The sequence below is a fragment of the Hemicordylus capensis genome, chromosome 3, assembly GCF_027244095.1.
Source record: "Hemicordylus capensis ecotype Gifberg chromosome 3, rHemCap1.1.pri, whole genome shotgun sequence".
Taxonomy (NCBI): domain Eukaryota; kingdom Metazoa; phylum Chordata; class Lepidosauria; order Squamata; family Cordylidae; genus Hemicordylus; species Hemicordylus capensis.
Genome location: NC_069659.1, coordinates 352,056,882 through 352,081,595, shown reverse-complemented (window position 1 = coordinate 352,081,595; position 24,714 = coordinate 352,056,882). Strand labels below are relative to the sequence as shown.

Below are 24,714 nucleotides of genomic sequence, written 5' to 3'. Positions count from 1 at the left end.
TTTTGTTCTATTAAGCAACTCCACCCGTTTGCCTTTGCTATCCCTTGTGCCCTTACATCAAACCCCTACGTGATGCCACCTGACTCCCTTTCTCCTTCACACATCTCTTCAGATTCCACCTTTTCTGTGAAGCTCTTAAGCTGCTAGTCCTCATCCCATACTGAAATTAAGCCCAAACACACATGATTGATCTGAACAAATTCATTTCCCCTGTCTAACCTTGCCTTTTTCTTCATCTCCAGAGTCGAGGGAAAGCATCGCCAGAGGGAAAATGGCCGAGAAGGAAGAGAATGGACTGGGGCTAAGTGCGGCGGGGGGGGGGGGGGGGGGACGTGCTGGGGCTGAGTGCGGGAGGAATGAACTAGGGGCGCAGATGCTTTGTACTGGATCAGCTAGTTTCATATTATAAGCTCCTGGGGCTGGGGATAATCTTTCTTCTCTTCTATAAAGAGACATTAACAAAGGGGCTTAAATAAGAGGAATTTTTGTTGTTACTCTATAAAATCTCTCTCTCTCTCTCTCTCTCTCTCTCTCTCTCACACACACACACACACACACACACACACACACACACACACACACACACACACACACACAGATGCCACTACGTACACACATGCATAATAAAACAAAGCACCCAACTATGGACATGATGTTAACCACCAGTTGCCTGCAACTCTGGATTTTCAGCTCTTTTCTGCCCATCCCACAATTTCTTGATTATTTACTGATTAAAAATATTTATACCCGCCCCTACAGTACACTACTGCTCACAATCCCAGTTCCCATTACCTGTACTTTTCCTCACCCTCTGTGGCCCCTGGAGAATTCTCACCAAAGCTGCTGCTCCCCACCCCTATGCGTCCGCGCACGAGACCCACACACCTGAAGTTCGGGGCAGAAGCCCATTCCAGCGCCAGGCAGGCCAAATCCACGGTGGCGTAGACCAGCAGGAAGAAGATGGTGACCACGGCGGCAATGGTGTTCAGTTTCCCAGAGAAGAGCACCAGCTGTGAGGGGTGGACCGCAAAGAGGGGGTGAACATGAGGCAACAATAGGCGAGACACCCACCAGGCCATGTGGGTCCCAGCTGCGTTTATTTCACATGCTTTTATATCAGCTTTCCCAGGCTCAAGGTAGTTTATGCGAGAATGCAATAAAAGTGGAAAAACTATAGTTAACTCTATTCAAAATTATAACTATAGTTACACACACACACACACACACACACAGAGCTATACACAACAATAGTTAAACATAATTATACCCAACTACAGTTACACACACACTCACAGCGTCAAACAAAATTCAGATGCCCAAAAATTATAATTCCTGAGATAAAGTACCTGAGGGACTGCTTGCTCACAAGGGTTGCTGCCCGCTTAACGAGGTCATCTGAGTGGGCTCTGCTCTGGGTTCTGACAATGAAGGAAGCTCAGCTGTCATGCACGCGAGACAGGGACTTCTCTGTTGCTGCCCCCAGACTTTGGAATGCTCTCCCAATGGCCATTCGCTCCTCGGACTCCATCACAGCTTTTAGAAAGCTTGTTAAATCTTGGCCTTTTACCAGGGCTTTTATGTGATTGTCTCCATTGCTGCTTCTTTGTATATCTGTATAACTGAGGCTTTCAACTGATACTGTTTTGTTTTTAATGGTGTTTTAGAATATTATTTTAAAAATGTTTAGATTGTAGTGTTTTAATTCTTGTTTTTAACTAATGTTTTAATGTTGTTTTTATCTTGTTGTAAACCACTCAGAGACATAAGTTTTGGGTGTTATAAAAATATGTTAAATAAATAAATAAATAAATAAATAAATAAATAAATAAATAAAGCAAGCAAGCAAGCAAGCAAGCAAGCAAGCAAGGTATTTTTATGTATGTATTTTAATTTTTTTTAATTAGATCTGTTTTTATATTTTAGCATATTTTAATTGTGTAATTTTTATAGTCTTGTTTTAACTTTCTCTATGTGAACCGCCTTGTGATTATTTTAATGAAAGGCAGTATATAAATTTAACAATAACTAAATAAATAAATATAAATAAATAAATTCAGAGTAGTCCCTCCAAAGCCAGCTTCCAAAAGCCACCCAAACTATTGCATGCATTTATTTATTACTTTCCTATTCTTCATGTCCGTCATGAAGCTCAAGGCAGCATACAGGGGGTTCCCGGGCAGTTTCCCATCGCAGCACTGAACCTGCTTAGCTGCAGCAAGGTGGCTGTACCAGATGCCTTCAGAGCACCTCTTGCAACCCTACTGGAAGGACACGAGGGAGGAGCTTATCCTGATCGCCACTGGGAAGTCATTCTGGAGCTTCGGGGCAACTGCAGCAGCTGCAGTTCAACAACATCTGGAGACCCAGGTTTTGGCACCCTTGCTCTAGGCCAGGGATTCTCAAACTTGGGTCCTCGGGTGTTATTGGACTTCAACTCCCATAATCCCCAGCCTCAGTGGCCTTTGCTTGAGGATTATGGGAGTTGAAGTCCAATAACACCTGAGGACCCAAGTTTGAGAATCACTGCTCTACCCAGGGGTGGGGAACCTTGGCACTCCAGCTGTTTTTGAACTACAACTCCCATCATCCCCAGCCACAATTATTGTGGCTGGGGATGGTGGGAGTTGTAGTTCAAAAACAGCTGGAGTGCCAAGGTTCCCCACCCCTGCAAGTCTAGGCTATCAAACCTGGCTTACAATAAACCTCCAGCTATTGCGGCTGGGGATGATAGGAGTTGTAGTCTAACAACATCTGGGGACCCGAGCTTGGGAAACCCCACTCTAGAAGATGGGAAGTCCACACCAGCCTGGCTGGACTCCCAGCCGGCTCTATCCTCTTTCTAAGCCTGGCTTCAGTCCTAGTCAACGGGCAGCTTTAAAGTTGCATACATTAAGGCAGAAAAATAAAAACCAACAAGCGGCAATCTGAAGAACTGCTCCCCCAACGCCTTACCCAGCCGATATCTGAAAACAATTATATGGATATCATAAAAGGCTACATTTAAAATCTGCTGTGCAAACAAGCCCCCTGATCAAACGAGAGAATTTTTTTTCAAGCAAGAGAAAGGGGAGGCAGTAGGTTCTCCGCCTTTGCCTGTTTCAGCATTGAGCCCAATTCATTCAAATTCCACTAAAAACCCCAGAGAGAGAGAGAGAGAGAGAGCGCAAACAACACGGCTGCAAGTCGTACTCCTTGCCATTTCAAGCACCCTGACTGTGAATTCACACCAGCCGACTCCACTGAGTCGCCACTCTCCATCAGATCCTCCGGCTCTTGCCACAGGCAACTCCACGGCCTCCAAGCCACACAGGACAGCTAAAGGTCTCCTGCAAGCTTGGTAGGCATCTCTCAGCCATATACCCAGAATGCAGTGCTCTCCACCACCCAGGTTCCCAGCGAACTTCACACTGACCCGGGAATCCCTAGTCCTACTTGACAGACGGTCAGCTGGCCGGGATGGGCAGACACACCAGGCTGGTCAAAGGATGTGTCAGCAAGGCACAGTGAAGGGGGCAATCCTTTACCAGCAAGAAATTCATACTAAATCCTAGTTATCCGGGGCCATCAGAGAGAAGAATGTCCCCAAAACAGGAAAGAAGGGAGTGTCACAGTGCTTGCAACTTCTGCTAACTGGATAAAGAGGCACCTTCACGGGTTGTGCTCATCTGTTTTTGGTGTCTCCTTGGCGTTTATTTTCAGGTTGTGAGTCTTTCTGGGACAGGCAACCACCTCCAGGCTCTCTTGTGGCACACAGAATGCGAACTGCTCCCTGCTAACTAGGTACAGGGGCATCTTTTAAAAGTGGGGGCTCTTATATTTAGCAGTCGTCGTCCCTGTTCATCCCATCCAGAGCATCCCTGCCAGTGGCCGATGATGGCGTTTCCCGTTTGTTTCCTTCTAGACTGTGAGCCCCTTTGGGACAGGGAACCCTCTCTGCTCAATTCCTTTTGCTAGGTAAACTGCTTTGAGAACTTTTTTTTTTTTAAATTAAAAATTAGTAAATATATTGTTGACAAACTTTTTTTTGTAAATAAAAATAAAACAAACAAAAATAAATAAAATAGGTGCAGAAGAGGGCAGCCAAGATGATCATGGGCCTGAAGTACCTTCCTTGTGAGGCTAGGCTACGGCTCTTTACCTTGGAAAAGAGGCGACTAAGGAGAGGCATGACTGAAGTTTATAAAATGATGCATAGAGAGTGGAGCCACCTAATGGCGCAGCGGGGAAATGACTTGCCTAGCAAACAAGAGGTTGCTGGTTCAAATCGGGACTGGTATGTTCCCCAGACTACAGGAGATACCTATATCAGGCGGCAGCAGCAATATAGGATGATGCTGAAAGGCATCGTCCATGGGAAAGATAAACCCCTCCTGTATCCTACCAAAGACAATCACAGGGCTCTGTGGGCGCCAGGAGTTCAAAACTGACTCGGCATCACACTTTACCTTGAGAGCGAGAGTGGACAGTGAGACATTTTTCTCCCTCTCTCACAACACTAGAACTGACAAAAGGAAATACTTCTTCACAGAGCGCATAATAAACAAATGGAATTCTCTGCCACAGGATGTGGTGATGGCCACTAGCTGGGGTGGCTTTAAAAGGGGCTTAGAGAAATTCACGGAGGACAGGTCTATCAAGGGCTACTAGTCTGGTGGCTGTGGGCCACCTCCAGCCTCAGAGTCCAGATGCCTCTCAATACCAGTTGCAGGGGAGCAAAAGCAGGAAAGAGAGCACGCCCTCGCCTCTTGCCTATGGGCTTCCCAGAGGCATCTGGTGGGCCACTGTGTGAAACAGGATGCTGGACTAGACAGAACTTGAGCCTGATCTAGCAGGGCTGTTCTTATGTTTTGAAAAACAGTAAATAAATAATGTAAGAAGGTCTCTGCAGTATGTATGCATGGTGGGGGCAGGGGGGGGGTACTTGCAGAAGGCCTGTGACTGAATGTGCAGAAGAGCTGGGTGTGCAGAGTAGAGACAGCGAGCTTTAATGTGCATGCTAGAGAAAGAGTGCACGTATGTACATGAATGAGGAGAACGTTGTGCACGAAGCTAGCTGTGTATGTGGACCAAGTGTGCATGCACACAGAACATCCAAATTCACCTTTCCAAACAGAAGCAGCTGACATCAGCAGCCAAATAATGGTAATTTTGCGCAGTTGCCTGCGAAGGGACGGTAAAACTGCTGCTACTCCTCTCTGCTGTGATCTCAGGCTGAGAACAGCAGCAACAGGCACGCTGCCATCTCAGACAGCAAGCGGAGGGGTTCTCAAATGTGCCCTCCACACAGCAGCTTTGGCCCAGGAGGGCTGTTCACAGCATCTCTTTCGCACCGTCCTGGGAGAAACAGCAGCCCCCTGCAGCAGGATCTTCACGGAGGAATTTAACCACTGGATTATGGCTGCTGAGGCACCATGTCTTTGCAGGGGTGCTCAAGCAGGAAAGGAGTAGCAGGGGAAGCTGTCGGGGCAAACTTTAGCTATGCTAAACTATGATGCTGGAATGACAGCATTTGGGGAAGGATGATGAGTGGACAGTGGCTGTGGTATCATTCCATCCTCTCCACTTCTGCACGAGCTGAGAGGTTCCAGGCCACCAAGAGGCTTTGCAGACAGGCCTGAATCTCCTTCGGGGGAGAGTGTGTGCATTCACACACCAGCCAAAAACTTACCCTGAACTCCCGACGAGATCCTTGGACCCACTCCACACACAAGCCAGGCTTTACGATGCAAATTCTAGCTTATCTCAAGGTATTTCCAGAACTTTAAAATGCTGGTTTTAAGCAACCTTTTCTGAAAACGCCGCCTGCCATGTGGACTTGCCAAAACGAAACCGGAGAGCAGAGAGGAAGAGCTGCTTCCCTCAATGCCATGAGTATGCCCTGAAGTGGCTTCGCTCAACATTTACCCCGAAGCCTGAAGCCAAGTGCGAATAACCTCCAGGTCTAGTATCTTTGGGATGAGAGCACACTAGAGACTTGAGTGCCTCTGTAATGTTAGCCTCCTTTTAGGCTCTGCTTGTATACCTTGGAATTAAAGCTATCAGGCACCTTCAAGGAAGAAGATCCCCCAGAGAAGAACTAGGACAATCCCCAAGGCTTTGCCCCCATCCTCGCTAAAGCCAGCTAGAAATGTTCAGTTCTGCCTGTCTCTTCAGAACTGGTGACTGAGTTCCCTCTGAGTCCATAATTCTATTCACATGTTATGCTGAATACTCATATGAGTGTACAGAGGCACAGAGATCTGTACAAAGGTGCAGTTATTCATACATTATGTTGAACGTAAGTACAGCAGTGCATTTGTCATCTGTACCAGCTGCATTCTATGGAGGATGTACACAGTTTTACTTTTTAAAATCAACGCAGGTACAGTCATTCACACAAACATGTACAAGTGTACAGACATCTGTACACTTGCACAACATCTATCTATATATCAAATTCTTTAACACATACCCGTGGCTAATCCCATGTGTGGCAGCTCTCGCGAGAGTTCGGAGAGCTGCCGGATAGCCATGGGATGGGCGGGGATTAAAAAAAATGGCGGTGGCAGTTCACGATGAAGGCCACAACATGGCAACGGTGGGTGGGTGATGGCCGGGGAGAAAGGAAAAGGAGGAAGGGAACAGTGGGCAAGGGGAGAAGGAAGAAGTGGAGGGTGGGGGAAGAAGCCGGTGTCCAGATAGAGATAGAGATAGAGATAGAGAGATGCGTTGGCACATGCATGCATGGCTCGCTGGAGATGCCCGGAGCACAGAGCCGTGTGGGTGTCGAGGACAGTCAGAGGCAGCGGTGGCGGTGATGCTGCTGCTGATCCGGGTGGGGGCAGCGCTGGAGCTCCAGATGGGAGCCGCTCCGGACCTGCGAGGAGGAGGAGGGAGGAGGAGCAGGAGTGGAGGAATCTGGGGCTCAGGTGAGGGAGGTCTCTGGGGTGAGGGTGTTGAGGAAAGCGAGAGCATTAAAAAAAGTCTGACAGAACATACTAGCTATCTATCTATATACTTAATTCTCTTAGCCAGCATGCGTGGGGATGCGTAGAAAGCCCCGCCCCCAATGCAGCCGCAACCAATGAAAAGGCGGGGCAGAGCTGCTGCCCAGCACTGGGGCAGGCAATGGACGAAGAAAACGGCAGTGGCAGCGGGGGCCCTGGCCTGGCAAAGAAACAATGGCGATGTGGGCGGTAGTATGGGAAGGAGTGAAGGGGTGAGGAGTGACGGGGGTTGCCTGGGGGGACAACTGTCATGGTGGCCAGAAGGAGGCAGGAGAAGACCAGAGGTGCTGGCCCGGCAGGAGGAGGCTGTGTGCCAGGTCTGGGGGGAGAGCGAGCGAGTGGGATTTGAACCAAATTTGCTACAGCTGTGGGGACACATAGAGGTGCCCAAATAGCATGGTGTGTGATGATGTCATCCACTCCAGTTCAAGATGGCGGCTGTGTGAACATCTGAGGCGCAAGTGGGCTAATTTGTGGACTGCCTAATCCATTTGAACCAAAGTGGGTACAGTTGAGGTGCGTGACACACAGGGACACCTCAGTGGCCTAGTTTGTGATGCTGCCATCTACACCAATTCAAGATGGCAGGCATGTAAACCTTTGAGGAACAAGTGCACTAACGTGGGGACAGGTGGGAGGCCTCCTGAGCCCCTTCCAACTTTAAAATGCTCGGACAAGTGCATGCACACGAGGGAGGGCAGGCGCTTGGGGGCCCCACTTTGCCGGGCACCCTGGAATGGCATGTCTTTAGCCCTCCCTGAGCGCCACATCAGGGGCTCAGCATTCCCCTGCTTTCCAGCTACTGCCAGGGGGTGCGTAGCAATTTCTCCCCTACCCTGCAATCAGGCAGAGGTAGCAGCTGCAAAGCAGTCGCAAGTGTCACACTATTCTCCGTGGCGGGCTTGGGGCACCAGCAGGAGAAGGCCCTGCACAGCCAGCAGCATGCTGGAACTCGCCCAATGTCGTAGCTCAGCAGCAGAGTTCCTGCTTCGCATGCAGAGTGCGCCCTGGGGTCCCCCGCGTTGCTTTCCAGCAGGGCTGAGCTTAGAGAGCCCCGCTGGGGGTGCAGAGTCTGGGGCAAATCAGCCAGGGCCCCCTGCCAGTTAATGGTGATGGGGGTTAAAGGATCAGGGCCCGGTGCGGTCAGCCTGCTAGCCCTACCTTAAGGCAGGCCTGCTTTTCAGACAGGGAGCCCTTGGGGACCAGGAACCATCTTGTTTGCTTCCCCCCCCCAATTTACACCACTTTGAGCACCTTTGTTGAAAAGCAGCATATAAATATTCATAGTAGTAGCAGCAGATTAAGAAGATGCATCACCTTCTTAAAGGGACGTGCTGAGAGGGCGCTGGGATGCTTGTGTTCGCAGAGTGTCACCTTCCCATCATTCAAACCGGCCCTATAGAAACACCCAAAGCCACCCTATTCTACACCAGACCTCTCGGTCCACTTATTCCAGGGCTGCAGAACCTCCATAGGAACATAGGAAGCTGCCATATACTGAGTCAGACCCTCGGTCCATCTAGCTCAGTATTGTCTACATAGATTGGCAGCGGCTTCTCCAAGGTTGCAGGCCTATCTTGGAGATGCCCAGGAGGGAACCTGGAATGTTTGGCATGCAAGCTTGCAGGTGCTCTTCCAAGAGTGGCCCCATCCCCTAAAGGGGCTATCCTACGATGCTCACACATGTAGCCCCTGCAAACAGAGCAAAGAGGCACCTTTTTAGAGGGGTGATTACTCTTTATTTCACAGGGGGAGAGCAACTGGCCCTCTCCATCCCCAGCACAGCATCCCTCCCAGTGGCTGTTGCTGGTGTCAATCTTATGTTTCTTTTTTAGATTGTGAGCCCTTTGGGGACAGGGAGCCATTTTATTTATTTTATATTTCTCTGTGTAAACTGCTTTGGTAACTTCTGTGGAAAAGCGGTATAAAAATTGTCAGCGTCGTCATTTCCCATGCATAGGCAAAGCAGGCAAACCCAGCTTAGCAAAGGGCACCATCCATGCTTGCTACCACAAGACCAGCTGCTGTTGGGCGACAACTCCCATCATCTCCTGCTAAAGTGGCCAAGAGTCAGCGATAATGGGATTGGTAGTCCAACATCTGCAGGAGAGCTAACACTGTGCAGCCCTAACTTAACCCGATACGCAGCAGTTTTGGGGGGTCTCTTCTCAGCTCGGCTACCAACATCCTTTTAAGCAGGAGATGCTGCCAGGGATTGAACCGGGGACCTTCTCCTGCATGCAAAGCAGGCGCTCTGCCCCGGCCCCTCCTGCTGCTGCGGCCAAGACCGGGCACCCGGCTAGCTGTGCAGACATGCCGGCCCAGCCATCCCTCTTCCTCGCTGCTCCTCCTCGCCGTTTCTTCCTTGCGGGGCCCGACCTGCCGTAATTGCTCGGAGCCGGGAAAGGGGCTGAGATTGTTCAGGCCATTTAAGCAATTGGGGATTTTTAGCCCGTTGCGAGTTAATCGCATGCGCCAAGTGGAGAGCGTGCCTGGCTGCTCTAATGGAGGCGCTCCCCCCCTCCCCAGCCCAGACACTTGCCTTTGATTTATAATTCATTTAGCTGCTCGTCAAGGTAAAAGAGCCACCGCTGAACGGTCTCGTGCCCCAGCGCTGGGGAGGGGGTGGTGGTGCAGGGCTCTATTAATGCTGATGAGAGAAGCCGGGGAGGCCTGGCCAAGGGGGACCGAGGCTGCTGCCTGTCTACAGCGTTTGGAACTCGGGCTCCGATGCGACAGCTGCCAACAAACATCTGCCTGGTGCAAAGGGTGTTTTTCCAAGGTGGAGGCGGGATGGTTTGGGATAGTGCTCCCTTTATCTACCCACCCACCCACCCCGCTGCCAGATTCATGCAGACCAGAGAGCTGCAGGAAGAAGAGCACAGCCAGTCCATCTTCCAGGCACAGTTGCGCGAAATAGGGCGGGGTGAACGTAAGAACAGTCCTGCCGGATCAGGCCCAAGGAGGCCCATCTAGTCCAGCAACCTGTTTCAACACAGGGGCCCACCAGATGCCTCTGGGGAGCCCACAGGCAAGAGCTGAGGGCCTGCCCTCTCTCCTGCTGTTGCTCCCCTGCAACCAGTATTTAGAGCCACCTTGCCGCTGATGCTGGAGGTGGTCTATAGCCACCAGACTAGTAGCCCTTGATAGACTTGTCCTCCATGAATCTGTCTAAGCGTCTTTTAAAGCCACTCAAGCTAGTGGCCATCACCACATCCCATGGCAAAGAATTCCAAAGATTAATGATTCTAATACTATGCTGTGTGAAAAAGTACTTCCTTTCGTTGGTCCTATACTTCCTGGCCTTCAGTTTCATGAGGTGACCCCTGGTTCTAGTGTTGTGAGAGAGGGAGAAAGATTTCTTATTGTCCACCCTCTCCACTCCATGCATAATTTGATACCCTTCGATCATGTCTCCCCTTAGCCGTCTCTTTTCCAAGGTAAAGAGCCCCAAATGCTATAGCCTAGCCTCATAAGGAAGGTGCTCCAGGCCCCTGATCATCTTGGTTGCCCTCTTCTGCACCTTCTCCAGTTCTACGATATCTTTCTTAAGATACACAGTACCCCAAATGTGGCTGCACCATAGGTTTGTATAAGGGCATTATAATATTAGCATTTTATTGTTATTCTCAATCCTCTTCCTAATGATCCCTAGCATGGAATTTGCCTTAAAAAAAACAAAACAAAAACAGAACAAACCACTGACACACACTGAGCGGACACTTTGAATGAGCTGTTCACCACAGCCCCAAGATCTCTCTCTTGGTCAGTCACTGATCTCAGCAGTGCATATATGAAGTTGGGTGTTCTTTTGCCCCCAAATTTACACTTTACACTTGCTTACACTGAACCAATACTGACGTTATGTCACTCACTCACCCAGTTTGGAGAGATCCTTTTAGATCTCCTCACAATTTGTTTTGGATTTCACTACCCTAAATAGTTTCGTGTCATCATCATCATATTTACATCGCACACACAGTCAAGCAGCACAACTGGGATTATGCATTATTTGGCCTCCTAGCTCACCTCCAAATCACCAGTGCCACTCCTGAAGGTGGCTACTGCACCCGCAAGTCTGATTAGCCATATTTTTCTCTGGACACAAAGGTGCGCAACATTCAGCTGAAAGCATGCCGCTTTCGGCACCACCCAGAGGGTCAGAACTGTCAAGTCTAAGGCCCATCTTGGTCATCTTACTCTCAAGGCCCATCTAAAGCTACCTTCCCAGTTGGTGGCTAAGCCACGGGGGTTTGGACTAGCAACTCCTGGCTCTCATTCTCTGCCATTACGTCACCCCTGCACAGAAGACACAAACTCGAGGGGGTGGTCCTGCTACATGGCAGAGAGATGAGGATTAGAAGGCCTGAGTGTCTCTCCCCAGTTTTAGGGCTTCATGAAATGGCACGAAATGGCCTTGATTCCGGTAGTGGTTGCTGCTCCCTCCATCACTAGCTAGCCACTGGACCCTGAGTCCCTGAAGTCTGTGAAATGTTCTCTGAGATAGGGACAGCATCTTCTTTGTGGCTGATAAAGGCCAATCGAGAAGATGTGCCCCAGAATTCCAAGCTGCACAGCATGAACATGGGAAAGTGCTGGGGAACGCACAGGAAAGCATGCATTTCTAAAAAGCAGGGTTACTGAAGGCAAGCTTGGACATATGAAGTTGCCTCCTATTACAGAAGATCCTTTGTCCACTAAGCTCAGCATTGCCTACACTGACCGGCAACAGCAGCTCTCAAGAGTTCCAGCAAAGAGTCTTTCCCATCCCTGCCCGGAGAGGTCAGGGACTGAAGCCGAGCCCTTCTGTGTTCGGAGCAGATGGCCTTTCACTGACGTACAGGCCCATCGTGAAAGCCATGCTTCCGCATCCTCAGGTATTCACAAGATAGCTCTGGTCACTCAGAGGCAAAGAACACATACTCTGCGTGTGCTCAGAGGCACTCTTGTTTAACACAACTTCCAATGTTCTCGGACACAGCTCTTGCCCTGGAAGCAGGTTCAGGGGCTGAGCTCCAGGAAGCTCAAGCAGGAATGAGAACTGGGCTCCGTCATAGTTGGCGATCACCAAAGGCAATGAACTCCCTTTCAGTGGCTTTGCAGGAACGTATCCCCACCACCACCACCACCGCCCCCCCCAATCGCCAATCTAGAAATCACTCACAGCTTCCGATGTTGTTTGGGGTTGTAAGCATGTCTGAGGCTATTGCTAAAGCATCCCACACGGTTCCAGGCTCCGGCCAGACACAATCTCAGCTCTGCTGTGCAATCCCCGCCTCCCGTCTTCTGCACAGCGAGTGTCTCGCCTGGTGATAGGAGTTGATTCTGATCCATGGTGACTTCAAATTGGGCCTGAAGCCACCTAATGGCCCCCCTCCACTCCCCCCCCCTTTGCAACTGCACCGCAATGTTCCTTTGCTGGCTAATGGGGCAATTTTTTTTGCATTACATGTATTTGTCCAATTTGGCGGAGCGGCGCGGGCTATTGAGGGAGCCGGGGGATGGCAGCTCCTGCAGATTAGCTGATGGGAGTCTCCGGGGTGCCTCGCCACGATCCGTCTCCGAGGCAGAGCGGCGCATCTCGCTTTGATACATTTGCACACGGCAGCAGAGCAATTGTTTAATGCACCTGGGACCCCTCCAGTTGTGTTTGATATGGATCTCACGTCGGGCGGGGGCCAGCTTGCCCAATTCCTCCCCCCCCCACCGCCGCTTCTCCCGCTTCCTGCAACGGAACTGAAAGGGCTGCCCAATGGATGCCGAATCCAGAGACAAGCACAAAGTACTGGCTAGTGCCGGATCGTGGCCAGGGAGCCCCAAACTCACCGGACACAAGAAGCTGCCCTATCGAGAGTCAGACCAATGGGCCAGCTAGCTTGCGAGCGTCTACACTGACCAGCAGCGGCTCTCCAGGGTTCCAGGCAGGAGTCGTTCCCTGCCCTACCTGGAGATGCTGCCAGGGAGTGAACCGGGGACCCTCTGCATGCAAAGGAAGAGTTCCACCACTGAGAGCCCGCCACTGCGCCAGGCAGGCTCCTCCACTGCCAAGCCGCTCCTACAGTGCGGCGATCGCTCCTAATGCCTAGCCCGGATCTGCTGCCTCGCCATTTCCACCCACTGGTTCGAGTCCTGCCCTGAAGAGCAACGATGGGCTGGAATTCCAGGGGTCCGATCCTGGGAGCCTGCAGAACTGGCACAAAGGCGCTCATGCAGCGGCTGCCTTATTATGCAGAGTCAGTCCACGGGTCCATTTAACCCAAGATTGCCCACAGTGACTAGGGACATAGGAAGCTGCCTGCTACTGAGTCAGTCGTTGGCCCATTGAGCTCAGTATTGTCTACCCAGACTGGCAGCAGCTTCTCCAAGGTGGCAGGCCGGAGTCTCTCTCAGCCCTATCTTGGAGATGCTGCCAGGGAGGGAACTTGGAACCTTCTGCATGCAAGCAGGCAGGTGATCTTTCTTCCCAGAGCAGCCCCATCCCCTAAGGGGGATATCTTGCAGTGCTCACACATGTCGTCTCCCATTCAAATACAACCCAGGGCAGACTCTGCTTAGCAAAGGGGACACGTCATGCTTGCTGCCACAAGACCAGCTCTTTGGGCTCTCAAAGCAGAGGGCTTTTGCAGCCCAATACTAGAAGGGCTGTGCCAGAGACTGAACTTGGGGTCTTCTATGCCACCGAGAGGCTTATCTTGACTGACAGCACGGTGGAGAAAAGGAGGGGAGGAAGGAGGAATGGGGGAGGTACAAGCCATTGCACCCCGGTCACCACCAATGTGTGCTCCCTACACAGCACCTAAAAACGTCCCTGGGCCGCTGCCCTCCCTGCAGCTAAACCCATTTCACAGTTGCTAAGCTTGGCTGTGTTCGCTGGTTACATCTGATCTCAGCACCAAGCAGTTTGCCTCTCAACCACGCACAGCCCTCGTTGTGCAATGCCATTGTTCTCCAATCCAGCAATGGCTGCAATCTGACCTGCTTCCTGCTTGCAGCTCTCCGATAAAGCTTGAAGGAAAAAACACCCACTTTACAGCCCGACACTGCCTCCTTGTTGCTCACCATATCGACTTCTAAAGTTCCTAGTCCTCAAGTTTAACACACCTCACCTCTCCCACCACAACTCACTCCTGCACGAGAGCATCAATTGTCCACTTTTTTACGGCCCTTCCAGCTGGGAACAGCCTCCTCCCCAAGGCGATTTATGCAGTGGTAGAGGTAACACATTCTGCGCATGCTTAGAGGTACTATTACTTTGTCGCACAACAGGACTGAAGCCTGGTCCAAATTAAGCACAGCATTCTCTGCAAAAGTCTATCCCAGGCACACCCAACTCTGTCCACAGCAATCCTCAGCTACTCACTTGACCAAACCCAGATCTCCCATCCTGCTTGTCTAATGCGTTTCTATATATTTTAATCTCTGACCCGTCTTTTGAACAAATCGGTACATAAACACTGATAAAAACATTAAAAAATGTGCCAAAAAGCAAATCAAACCATTCACACATATACAGACAGTCACAATCAAAACTACAATAGCAATTTGGGAGAAGAAACCATTCATTAAATGCAGTGGGGGTGGGGGGGGAGAAGATCAGCAAGGAACCACGGGGGATGGGGTCACAGCTCAAAGGTAAAGCACCAGCTTTGCATGCAGAAGGGGCCCAAGTTCAATCCCTGGCAGCATCTCCAGACAGGGCTGGGAAAGACCCTTTTCTGAAACCCTAGAGACGTTGCTACCAATAAGAGCAGACAATACTAAACTAGAGAGCCAAATGTCTGACTCAGTATGAGGCAGCTATCTATGAGCTACCCAGTGCAAAAGAACCCCCCCCCCCCACTAATGGCCTTTGTGCCATTTTATGGACAGCACCTAGCACAGGTCACTTTTTTGGGAATTCTCCAATGGCAGGATGGCCCCGTTTCTGTCTTCTGGGGCCTCATGGGGCCTTTTGGGCCAATGGATATCCAGAGGGGCTTGCCCACAGAGGTGTCTCAAGCTGCTCATCGGAGCCAAAGGAGAGTAAAGACCTTCATGCCTCCCTCCAACTCTGGCTTGGGGAAATTCCAACCGAGAAAAGCCGCCCTGCGGGGACCCCCAGTCACTGCACCCCTCCCAGCCACACCGGCTCAAAATTCCTACTTGGAGATGGGCTGGGGAAATTCCCACTCAGGAGAATGGAAATTCTGGATGGAGATTCCCACTCAGAAACGGGCCAGGGAAGGAGAAGGACAAGCACACCAGCAGGGCAATAGGGAGCTGCCAGATAATGAGTCAGACCATGGGTCCAGCTAGCTCAGTATTACCGACCCAGACGGGCAGCGGCTTCTCCAAGGCTGCAGGCAGGAGTCTCTCTCCCAGCCCTGTCTTGGAGATGCTGCCAGGGAGGAAACCTGGAACCTTCTGCATGCTCTAGGGAATGTACTAAAACGAAAGGCGGGGCATGCCTGCTGAGAAGCGCTGGTTCCAGCGAAAGGGCCGTAGGAATGCCTGGGATTTCCAAATGGCCAATGGCAACGCAATCATTCTATTAAGGCAATAGCCATAATAGAATGGAATTATGAACGGAATTATTAGAATAATAGAATTACGGCCATTTGGACGTAGAAAGCGGCCTTGTAGCAACTGAGTCAAACCACTGGTCCATCTAGCTCAGTGTTGTCTTCACAGACTGGCAGTGGCTTCTCCCAGGTTGCAGGCAGGAGTCTCTCTCTCTAAGCCCTAATTTGGAGATGCTGCCAGGGAGCTTGGAACCTTCTGTATTCAAGCAGGTGGGTGCTCTTCCCAGAGAGGCCCCATCACCCCCTAAGGGGAATACCTTACAGTGCTCACACATGTAGTGTCCCATTTAAATGCAAACCAGAGCAGACCTTGCTTAGCAAAGGACAGCCACACTGGCTCCCTCCCAGAATCCTAGCACTATGGTCTACCCTGCAGATGCCTCCGATGGTCAGCAGCAGCAGCAGGGTCAGGAACTGGCAGCCTCCCGATCTCTGTGTTTTGCTGCCCTCAAAAAAGGCTCATACAGCAGTCCTGCCCTCCCTGGTCCCAACATAATTCTGTCCCCCCTTGCCAGCAGCCCCCTGGCCCAGGGTTTCTATACAAGCTCCTGGGTCAGGATCGGGCCTTTCCAAGGACAACCTCCAGATTCCACCCTCAAAGTGCTTCCGGCTTCCCCACCTGGCTTTCTCACCCATTTGACTTTAGGGACCGGGGCCTTAGTTCAGCAGCAGAGCTTCTGCTTGGTATGCAGAGGGTTCCACCTAGGAAGCTGCCATATACTGAGTGAGCACATTGGTCTAGCTAGCTCAGTATTGTCTTCACAGACTGGCAGCGGCTTCTCCAAGGTTGCAGGCAGGAATCTCTCTCAGCCCTATCTTGGAGATGCTGCCAGGGAGAGAACTTGGATGCTCTTCCCAGAGCGGCTCCATCCCCTGCTGAGGAGAATCTCTTACAGTGCTCACACATCAAGTCTCCCATTTATATGCTACCAGGGCAGACCCTGCTTAGCTATGGGGACAAGTCATGCTTGCTACCACAAGACCTGCTCTCCTCTCCATATTTAAAAATAATAATGGTGTATTTTTATTTTTATGTGAACCACCTGGAGATACATATATCGGAACATAGGAAACTGCCATATACTGAGTCAGACTATTGGTCCATCTAGCGCAGAATTGTCTACACAGACTGGCAGCAGCTTCTTCAAGGTTGTAGGCAGGAATCTCTCTCAGCCCTGTCTTGGAGATGCTGCCAGGCAGGGAACTTGGGACCTTCTGCTCTTCCCAGAGCAGCTCCATCCCCTGCTGAGGGGAATATCTTACAGTGCTCACACATCAAGTCTCCCATTCATATGAAACCAGGGCAGACCCTGCTTAGCTAAGGGGACAAGTCATGCTTGCTACCACCAGACTAGCTCTCCACGTTCAGTCCCTGGCAGCATCTCCAGGAGAGCGGTGACTGCTACTCTTTACAGACCATTTCTCAACAGAAGTTCTCAAAGCAGTTTACATACAAACATAAAGTAATTGAACAGGGTGCGAGAGGCTTCTGCCCAAAACCTTGGAGAAACTGCTGCCAATGAGAGTAGACAAAACTGGCTGGACCAATGGCCTGACTCAGTAGACAGCAGCTTCCTATGTTCTTAGGCGGCCTGCCTAGGCCTCTTGCCACAGTGTTCCCCTCTGAGTGGTGGCCCCATTCTGCTGGGATTTGGATTGCCAGCACTCCACACTTCCAGCTGCCCCAGCAAGAGCATCCAGGGACACACACCCCAGTCTAAAACACGAAGAAGACGGAAAAACCCTGCCCATGGAAGCAGAGGCAGCAGAACAACCCCGTGAACAGGCCACACTCACCTGCACCAGCGCCCAGGAAAAGACCACGGCCACCCAGGGGTTCTCACCACGGGACGTCCGATTTGCCGGCGCAAGGGCTTTGCCTTCGTAGGCCAAAATGGCAGCCGGGAGAGAAGAGAGAATAATACAGAATTAGACCCAGGCTTCTGCTTGAAGTGGTGCTCATCAGAGCGTTGTAGGGGGCAGGCTGGTCTCCAAGCTGATGCATGCAAGACCACAGCAAAAAGTGGCTAAAAGGTTTTTATGGTATGTTAGAGCAGGAGGCGGCAGGCCTGGCTCGCCAGCTGTGGAACTACAACTCCCATCAGCCCCTGCCATGACTCTGGCAGTGGAAGATGGGAGTTGTAGTTCAACAGCAGCTGGAGAGCCAAGGTGGCCTCGGTAAAAGGTAAAAGTTGTGCCGTTGAGTTGGTGCCCACAGAGCCCTGTGGTTGTCTTGGGTAGAAGACAGGAGGGGTTTGCCATGGCCATCTCCTGCGCAGTATGAGATGATGCCTTTCAGCACCTTCCTATATCGCTGCTACCCGATATAGGTGTCTCTGGGAAACATACCAGCGGGGATTCGAAGCAGCAACCTCTTGCTCTTGCTTTAAGTAGCAAGTGACTTCCCCGCTGCGCCCATGGGTTAAAGCTTCACTCCCCCCACCCCTTGAACTACTGTTCGCACCCAGGTAAAACCAAAGAGGAAAGAAGACTCTGACCCAGCTTTGAAGAGAGCCCACTTTCCAAGGGGTGAAGATTGGGGCAACTGAGAGGGGGGGGGGGATGGAGGGAGGCTGTTAGGGTTGTTTAAATAGGCTAAGAATCAACTATGAATTGCTCTTCCTTCCTTCCCTTCTTTCCATCTTTATTACATTTATATCCCGCTCTTTCTCCAAGAAGCCCAAAGCAGTGTTTGTCCTCACAACAACCTTGTGAGATAGGCTAGGCTGAGAGGTCTGTGACCGGCCCATAGTCACCCAGTGAGTTTCACGGCTGAATGAGGATCTCAACTCAGGTCTCCCCGTTCCTAGTCCAACACTCTAACCACTGTAGTATGCGATACTTATTAAGATGGCACTGGGGACCCCCCGAGGAGAGGAGAGCGGGTCTTGTGGTAGCAAGCGTGAATGGTCCACTTTCCTAAGCAGGGTCTGCCCTGGTTTGCATTTGAATGGGAGACTACATGTGTGAACATCCCCCTTAGAAGATGGGGCCACTCTGGGAAGAGCACCTCCATGCTTGCATGCGGGAGGGTCCAAGTTCCCTCCCTGGCATCTCCAAGATGACTCCTGCCTACAGCCTTGGAGAAGCCGCTGCCAGTCTGTGTAGACAACACTGAGCTGGATGGACCAAGGGCCTGACTTTATGGACCAAGGGCCTGCCAGTATATGGCAGCTTCCTATGTTGCACAAGGCAATGCTGGCGTTTCCAGCCTGCCAGGACTGCTGCGCAGGTGAAAGCCAGAACCAGTGGGGTTGCACCAGAGCGCAGCTGCACCATGGCTTAAAACTGTGCATGGACCCTCATGCAGTGCTGCTGCCATCGTTTCCCGGGGAAGTCGCACTGCACAAGTGCCCCTGTGCTGCTTTAAGCAGCTGCACAACATGGATGGGGCTGGTTTTCACAGCGGGTCGGAAGTGCCGGCGTGGCCCCACTCAGCCAGCGGGCCGCTGTCCATTCACCATTCGGGTTTCAAGATTCATCCACAAGGTTGTGTTTGCTTAAGTGAGAACCAACTCTGGTTCTTCCAGGTCTCCTGGGTGTGATTACTGGCTTACGCCTAGGGAAGATGAAGATCCCAGGAAGGGACAGGTGTTCAGGGCTCCGAGTTACGGAAGAACATAAGAACAGCCCTGCTGGATCAGGCCCAAGGCATCCTGTTTCCCACAGTGGCCCACCAGATGCCTCTGAGAAGCCCACAAGCAAGAGGTACGTGCATGCCTTCTCTCCTACTGCTACTCCCCTGCAACGGGTATTTAGAGGCCTCTTGCCTCTAAGGCTGGAGGTGGCCCACAGACACCAGACTAGTAGCCATTGATAGACCTGTCCTCCATGAATCTGTCTAAGCCCCTTTTAAAGCCATCCAAGCTGGTGGCCGTCACCACATCCCATGGCAAGGAATTCCATAGATTAATTGTGCGCTGTGTGATAAAGTACTTCCTCTCGCCGGTCCTTAATTGCCCAACCTTCAGTTTCATGGGTGAATCCTGGTGCTAGTGTTGCGAGAGAGGGAGGAAAATTTCTCTCTGTCCACCCTCTCCACTCCATGCATAATTTTATACATTTTGATCATGTCTCCCCTTAGTCGTCTCTTTTCCAAGGTAAAGAGCCCCAGATGCTGCAGCCTAACCTCATAAGGAAGGTGCTCCAGGCCCCTGATCATCTTGGTTGCCCTCTTCTGCACCTTTTCCAGTTCTACAATATCCTTCTTAAGATATGGTAACCAAAGCTGTACACAGTACTCCAGATGTGGCCGCACCATCGTTTTGTATAAGGGCATTATAATGTTAGCATTTTCATTTTCAACCCCCTTCCTAATGATTCCTAGCATGGAATTGGCCTTTTTCACAGCTGCCGCGCACTGAGATGACACTTTCAATGAGCTGTCCACCACAACCCCAAGATCCCTCTCCTGGTCAGTCAATGACAGCTCAGATCCCATCAGCGTAGACCTGAAGTTGGGGTTTTTTGTCCCAATGTGCATCACTTTACACTTACTTACATTTAACCACATTTGCCATTTTGTCACCCACTCACCCAGTTTGGAGAGATCCTTTTGGAGCTCCTCACAAACAGCCACACAAATTTATACTGATTGAATCAATTAATTGATTAACTGGCTAAAATGCCTGTGATTAAGCAGCTAAGATGTCTTTAATCGGGTGTCAGCCCCAATAAATGCCACAGACTCCCTCCCACGCCAGGCAGCAAGAAGGGCTGTGCACACACACGGCTTCATCACCACAGCCACCAGTTATGCTACAGAGCTTGGTCCCCCTGGATGATGCTGGACTACAAATCCCATCACCCTCAGCCACACTGATGAGGATTATGGGAGCTGTCGTCCGACAACACCCAGGGACCCAAGGGTGGGAAACCCTGCAGCATCAGGTCTTCACAGATCCTTTACAGGACATGGCTTGTGGCTAATCAGCCTATAATCAGCCAAGGTTTTGGGAGTTCACTTTAGAGTGGGTCCCGACCTCACAAAAACTGCTGGATCGGAACAGTGGGATCCAAAGTCCCTGACGGCTCTCAGCCCAGTTAACTCAGACTGAAGGAGTGGCAGAGAGAGAGAGAGCGCAGAAGCTAAAAAGGGAACACAGCCTTCTACCGAGTCAGACCCTTGGTCCATTTAGCTCAGTACTGTCGACACTGACTGGCAGCAGCTCTCCAAAGTTTCCGGCCGGAGTCCTTCCCAGTTCTACCTGGAGACGCTGCCAGGGAGTGAACCTGGGACCCTCTGCATGCCAGCATATGCTCTATCAGTGAGCTAGGGCCCCATGCTCTAAGGGGAACGCCTTACAGCAGACAGCGCACACATGTAGTCACCCATCCAAATGCAAACCATGGAGGATCCTGCTTAGCAAAGAGGGCAAGTCATCCTCGATACCACAAGAGCAGCTCTTCGCAGCAAGAGGGCTAAGAGAGCCCAAGAGCAGCTCCGGGAGCTGGAATCAGGGGCCGAGAAAGTAGATCTAAGAACCAGGCAGGATGGGAGGAGGCCAACCCTTCCTTAGGTGTGCCCAAGGTGGCTTGCCGTCTGTTGCTGAGGCTAGGAGAACCTCGGAGCCCTGGCCTTCAGCCCCTCCCTGAAGCATGCTGGGCTGGCACTCTTGAGCTCGGGCAAAGAGGGTCTCTGGAGGGAGGGGGCAGCCCCCAGGCTAAGGCGGCAAAGAAGAAGAGCACAGAATGTTTACTTGGGGGGCAGGGGAGAAGCTGAACCCCAGGCGCGCCCATCCAGGCATCCCTCAGAGCAGACTCCCGGCACCTCCCAGAGGCCTACGCTGCCCTCAGCAGCTCGGGAACACGCCTCTGCCAGACCTTCCCTGCCAAGAGAAGAAGGCTCCAGCCATCCAAGAGCTCCCAGCCCAGCGCTACACTGCCCAGGCAGCCTGCCAGCGAGGCAGAGGACTTCAAAAGGACAGCCAAGTGCTGGAACAGGGAAGCTGCTGGAGGGAGGGAGGGAGGAAGGGAGGGAGACACACACTTGGCCAAGCAGCAAGATGGCAAAGGGGGCACAGAGGATGGCGAACAAGCCAGAGAGCTACCTGAGGCGCTCCTTGCCAAGGGCTGTACCGGGAACTTCCAAATTCCCAGGCCACGCAGCACATCCCCAATTTTTGCAAGCGGCGCAGCAACAGGGGTGGGTGGAAAGAGAGAGATCGCCAACCACGAGACAGACGGACAGTCAAAGACCTGCTGGGGGTATGGAGCTAACCGTGTGGGTCCCCGAGGTTACAGACCCTGACAGAGGATGCCGAAAAGCAGAAGTTGCTGGGGGTCCATCTTGTTGATACTTGGAAGGGCCAGCCAAAACACATTTGGGAGAACAGAAAGTGGGGAGGGGGCACCTGCCTTGGGGAAGGCCCATAACTCCGCAGCTGAGCACTTGTACCCAGAAGGCTCCAGGTTCAATTCCTGGCATCTTCAGGTACAGATTCTCCTAGGGCAGGGGTGAGAAAGGCCCTTGCCTACCTGGGATGGGGCCACGGAACAGTGACTGAGCAACTGCTTTGCATGCAGGAGGTCCCAGGTTCAATCCCTGGCAGCATCTTCAGGTAGGGCTGGGAAAGACTCCTGTTTGAAACCTTGGAGAGCTGCTGCCAGTCAGAGTAGGCAATACTGAGCTAGAGAGCGGAATGGTCTGACTCTGTATGGCAGCTTCCGATGACCTGGAGAGCTGTCAGCTAGTCCTGTGGTTGGACTGACCGATGATCCAACTCGCTGCAAGTCAGCGTTGTATATTCCATGCATGTGAACAGCTGACCATTTATTTACTCATACATTTATATCCCACATTTCCTCCAAGGAGGAGGCCAGAGCGGTGTACATGGTCATGTTTGTCCTCACAAGAACCCTCCCTGTGAGGTCGGTCAGTCAGAGAGAAGCGACTGGCCCAGAGTCACCCAGTGAATTTCATGGCTGAACGGGGATCTCAACTTGCGTCTCCCCGGTCCTCGTCCAACACTCCAACCAATATACCACACTTACTCTTAACTGTCTAGAAAGATGCCAGGAGTTGAAACTTAGTACCCCAGAGATTCAAATTCAGCACCAGGGAAGCCTAAATCCTGCCCCCCAAGAATAAAGTATGCAGATCAAAACAGTCCCATCTATTAACCTTGTTGTGATTTATTCTGTTCTCAAGATTTAAAACACTCCGGAGATTTATTGTAAAATCAATGAAAGAACTAATAGGTTATGAGATCCAACTGGACCTGTTTTATTTTGCTAATCTACATGACAAACATTACTATAATTCTTAGAGAAATGGTTGCTTATATTACTGTGGCGGCCAGGATTTTGTTCCGCAAACTCTGAAACGCTGGAGAGATACTATCAGTTAAAAGATATGGATTTTTTTTTTACAAAAACAATGAGTGTACAATAATGTCAAAAATAACTAGTTCTGTTTGTATAAAACGCAGCAGGCAATGATTGGAGGCCGTCCCCAAACTGGGAAGCTTTTGTTGTCAAAGAAAATTGGATGGAGATTTGTTTAAAAGTAATGTTTGCTGCATGTTACATATTGTAATTTCTTTTAAGAGATTAAATATCATCAGATGTATTTACTGTAGTTTATTCTGCTCTCACGGTTCCAAATGTTGCAGAACCAGGGAACTCTGGGTGTGCACATGCCTGTGTCTGCGCATGTGCACCAAGGATCAATGAGAATGAATCAAACGAAGTCTGGGTATGAGCAGGAGCTCGAGGCAAAGCACAGCAATCTCAGCCTCCATTGATCAACAGTAACCTTTGTCAAATAGTTCCTGTACATTGAACCAAGAACCTTTTGCATTTTTATAGTATTTTGGTGTGTTCAAGGAGCTGCCCATGCATGCTCTTGGCAATTCTGACAACAGTCCTGTCGCTAGGTCAGTATTATTATCCCTGTAGTGTGCATGGCAGGATGGGCGCTACCCCCTCCTATTTCCAGGCTGTTCTCTACAGTGATGAGGCTGAGGAACAGAAGTCTGACCTACAAACACAAAAAAACTAGAGTCTCAGGATTCCACATTTGGCATCAGGGGTTCTCAAGATTGGGTGCCCGGATGCTGCTGGAAAATAACTGCCTATAACGGCAGGGAGTGATGGGCCTGGTAGTCCAACCATATCTGTGAATGCAAATTTGAGAACCCCTGAGTTGCCCAGTTCCACACTTCTGTGGTCAACACATGGACAGGGAGCATAATTACAACCTGGGTCACATTTAGTGCCACCATACTCACTACTGCCCTCTGTTGGGCAGCATTAGCACCGTGGCTCCCTCCAGTCGGTGGGGATGGGGTCTCACTCAGGATAGTGGGCAGAGAGAGGCCAGAAAGGAGATCACTTTTCTTTGGGTGACTTATGGCCCATGCCTCCCTAGCAAAGTCAAACTCCCAGCCAGTGTTCCTCTAACAGGGATTCCCAGATGTTGTTGACTGCAACTCCCAGATTCCCCAGCCACAACGGCTTTTGCTTGGGGATTATGGGAGTTGTAGTCCACAACATCTGGGAATCCCTGTAAGGGGGAACACTGCTCCCATCCAGCACTGCCAGGGCACGATGCTGGAAGGCAGGGGTGAAAGAAGGCTATGGAGGGGGTGGTGGTGTCGCTCACCAAAGAGGTCGTCCTTGGCCAAAGCGTAGAGAATCCGGGAGGCGCCAATCAAGTTACTCATGGAGGCCGAGAGAGTGGAGCAGTAGATGCCAATGGTGACCAAGGGAGACCAAACGTTGATGTCCTTCAGGAAGCCATAGTCCCGCTGGAGGAGGAGTCTGAGAAAGAACGGGAACATGGAGAATCAGGGGTGGAAGGTGGGGGAAGAGATCTGGATCAGAGGGAAAGGATTAAAGTCCTTCTCTACCCCACCACCACTACATTTGTGTATCAGACACAGCTGGGGGGCAACCATCACTCCGAGCCAGGCTTGCTGCTTCCAGCCCTGCCATGGCAGACCCCCAACTGGCCCTTCACTCCCCGGGGGTCCAAGGATCTCCAACAGAGACTTCTCAGCAGCTTCACCAAACGACAATTCCCAGGATTCCTTGGCAGGCGGGGGAAGGCCATGGCCATCGAACTGGTATCGTATCGTACAGTATCGTATTTTTACCTTTACCTCCCGCTCTTTTTCCAAGGAACCCAGAGTGGCGTACATGGTTATTTTTATCCTCACAACAAC

General features: G+C 51.1%; 1 protein-coding gene across 2 annotated transcripts in view; it reads right to left on the bottom strand.

Moving 5' to 3' along the window:
* Window positions 1–24,714, bottom strand: part of LOC128352192 (solute carrier family 12 member 9-like) — a 145,449-nt gene that overhangs the window by 61,596 nt on the left and 59,139 nt on the right. For both annotated transcript variants that reach the window (XM_053312531.1, XM_053312530.1), the window contains exons 7-9: window positions 24,153–24,310; window positions 17,345–17,427; window positions 886–1,010 (exon numbers count right to left, since the gene is read on the bottom strand). In XM_053312531.1, the coding sequence (XP_053168506.1) occupies window positions 886–1,010; window positions 17,345–17,427; window positions 24,153–24,310 (366 nt within the window). The remainder of the gene's footprint in view (window positions 1–885; window positions 1,011–17,344; window positions 17,428–24,152; window positions 24,311–24,714) is intronic.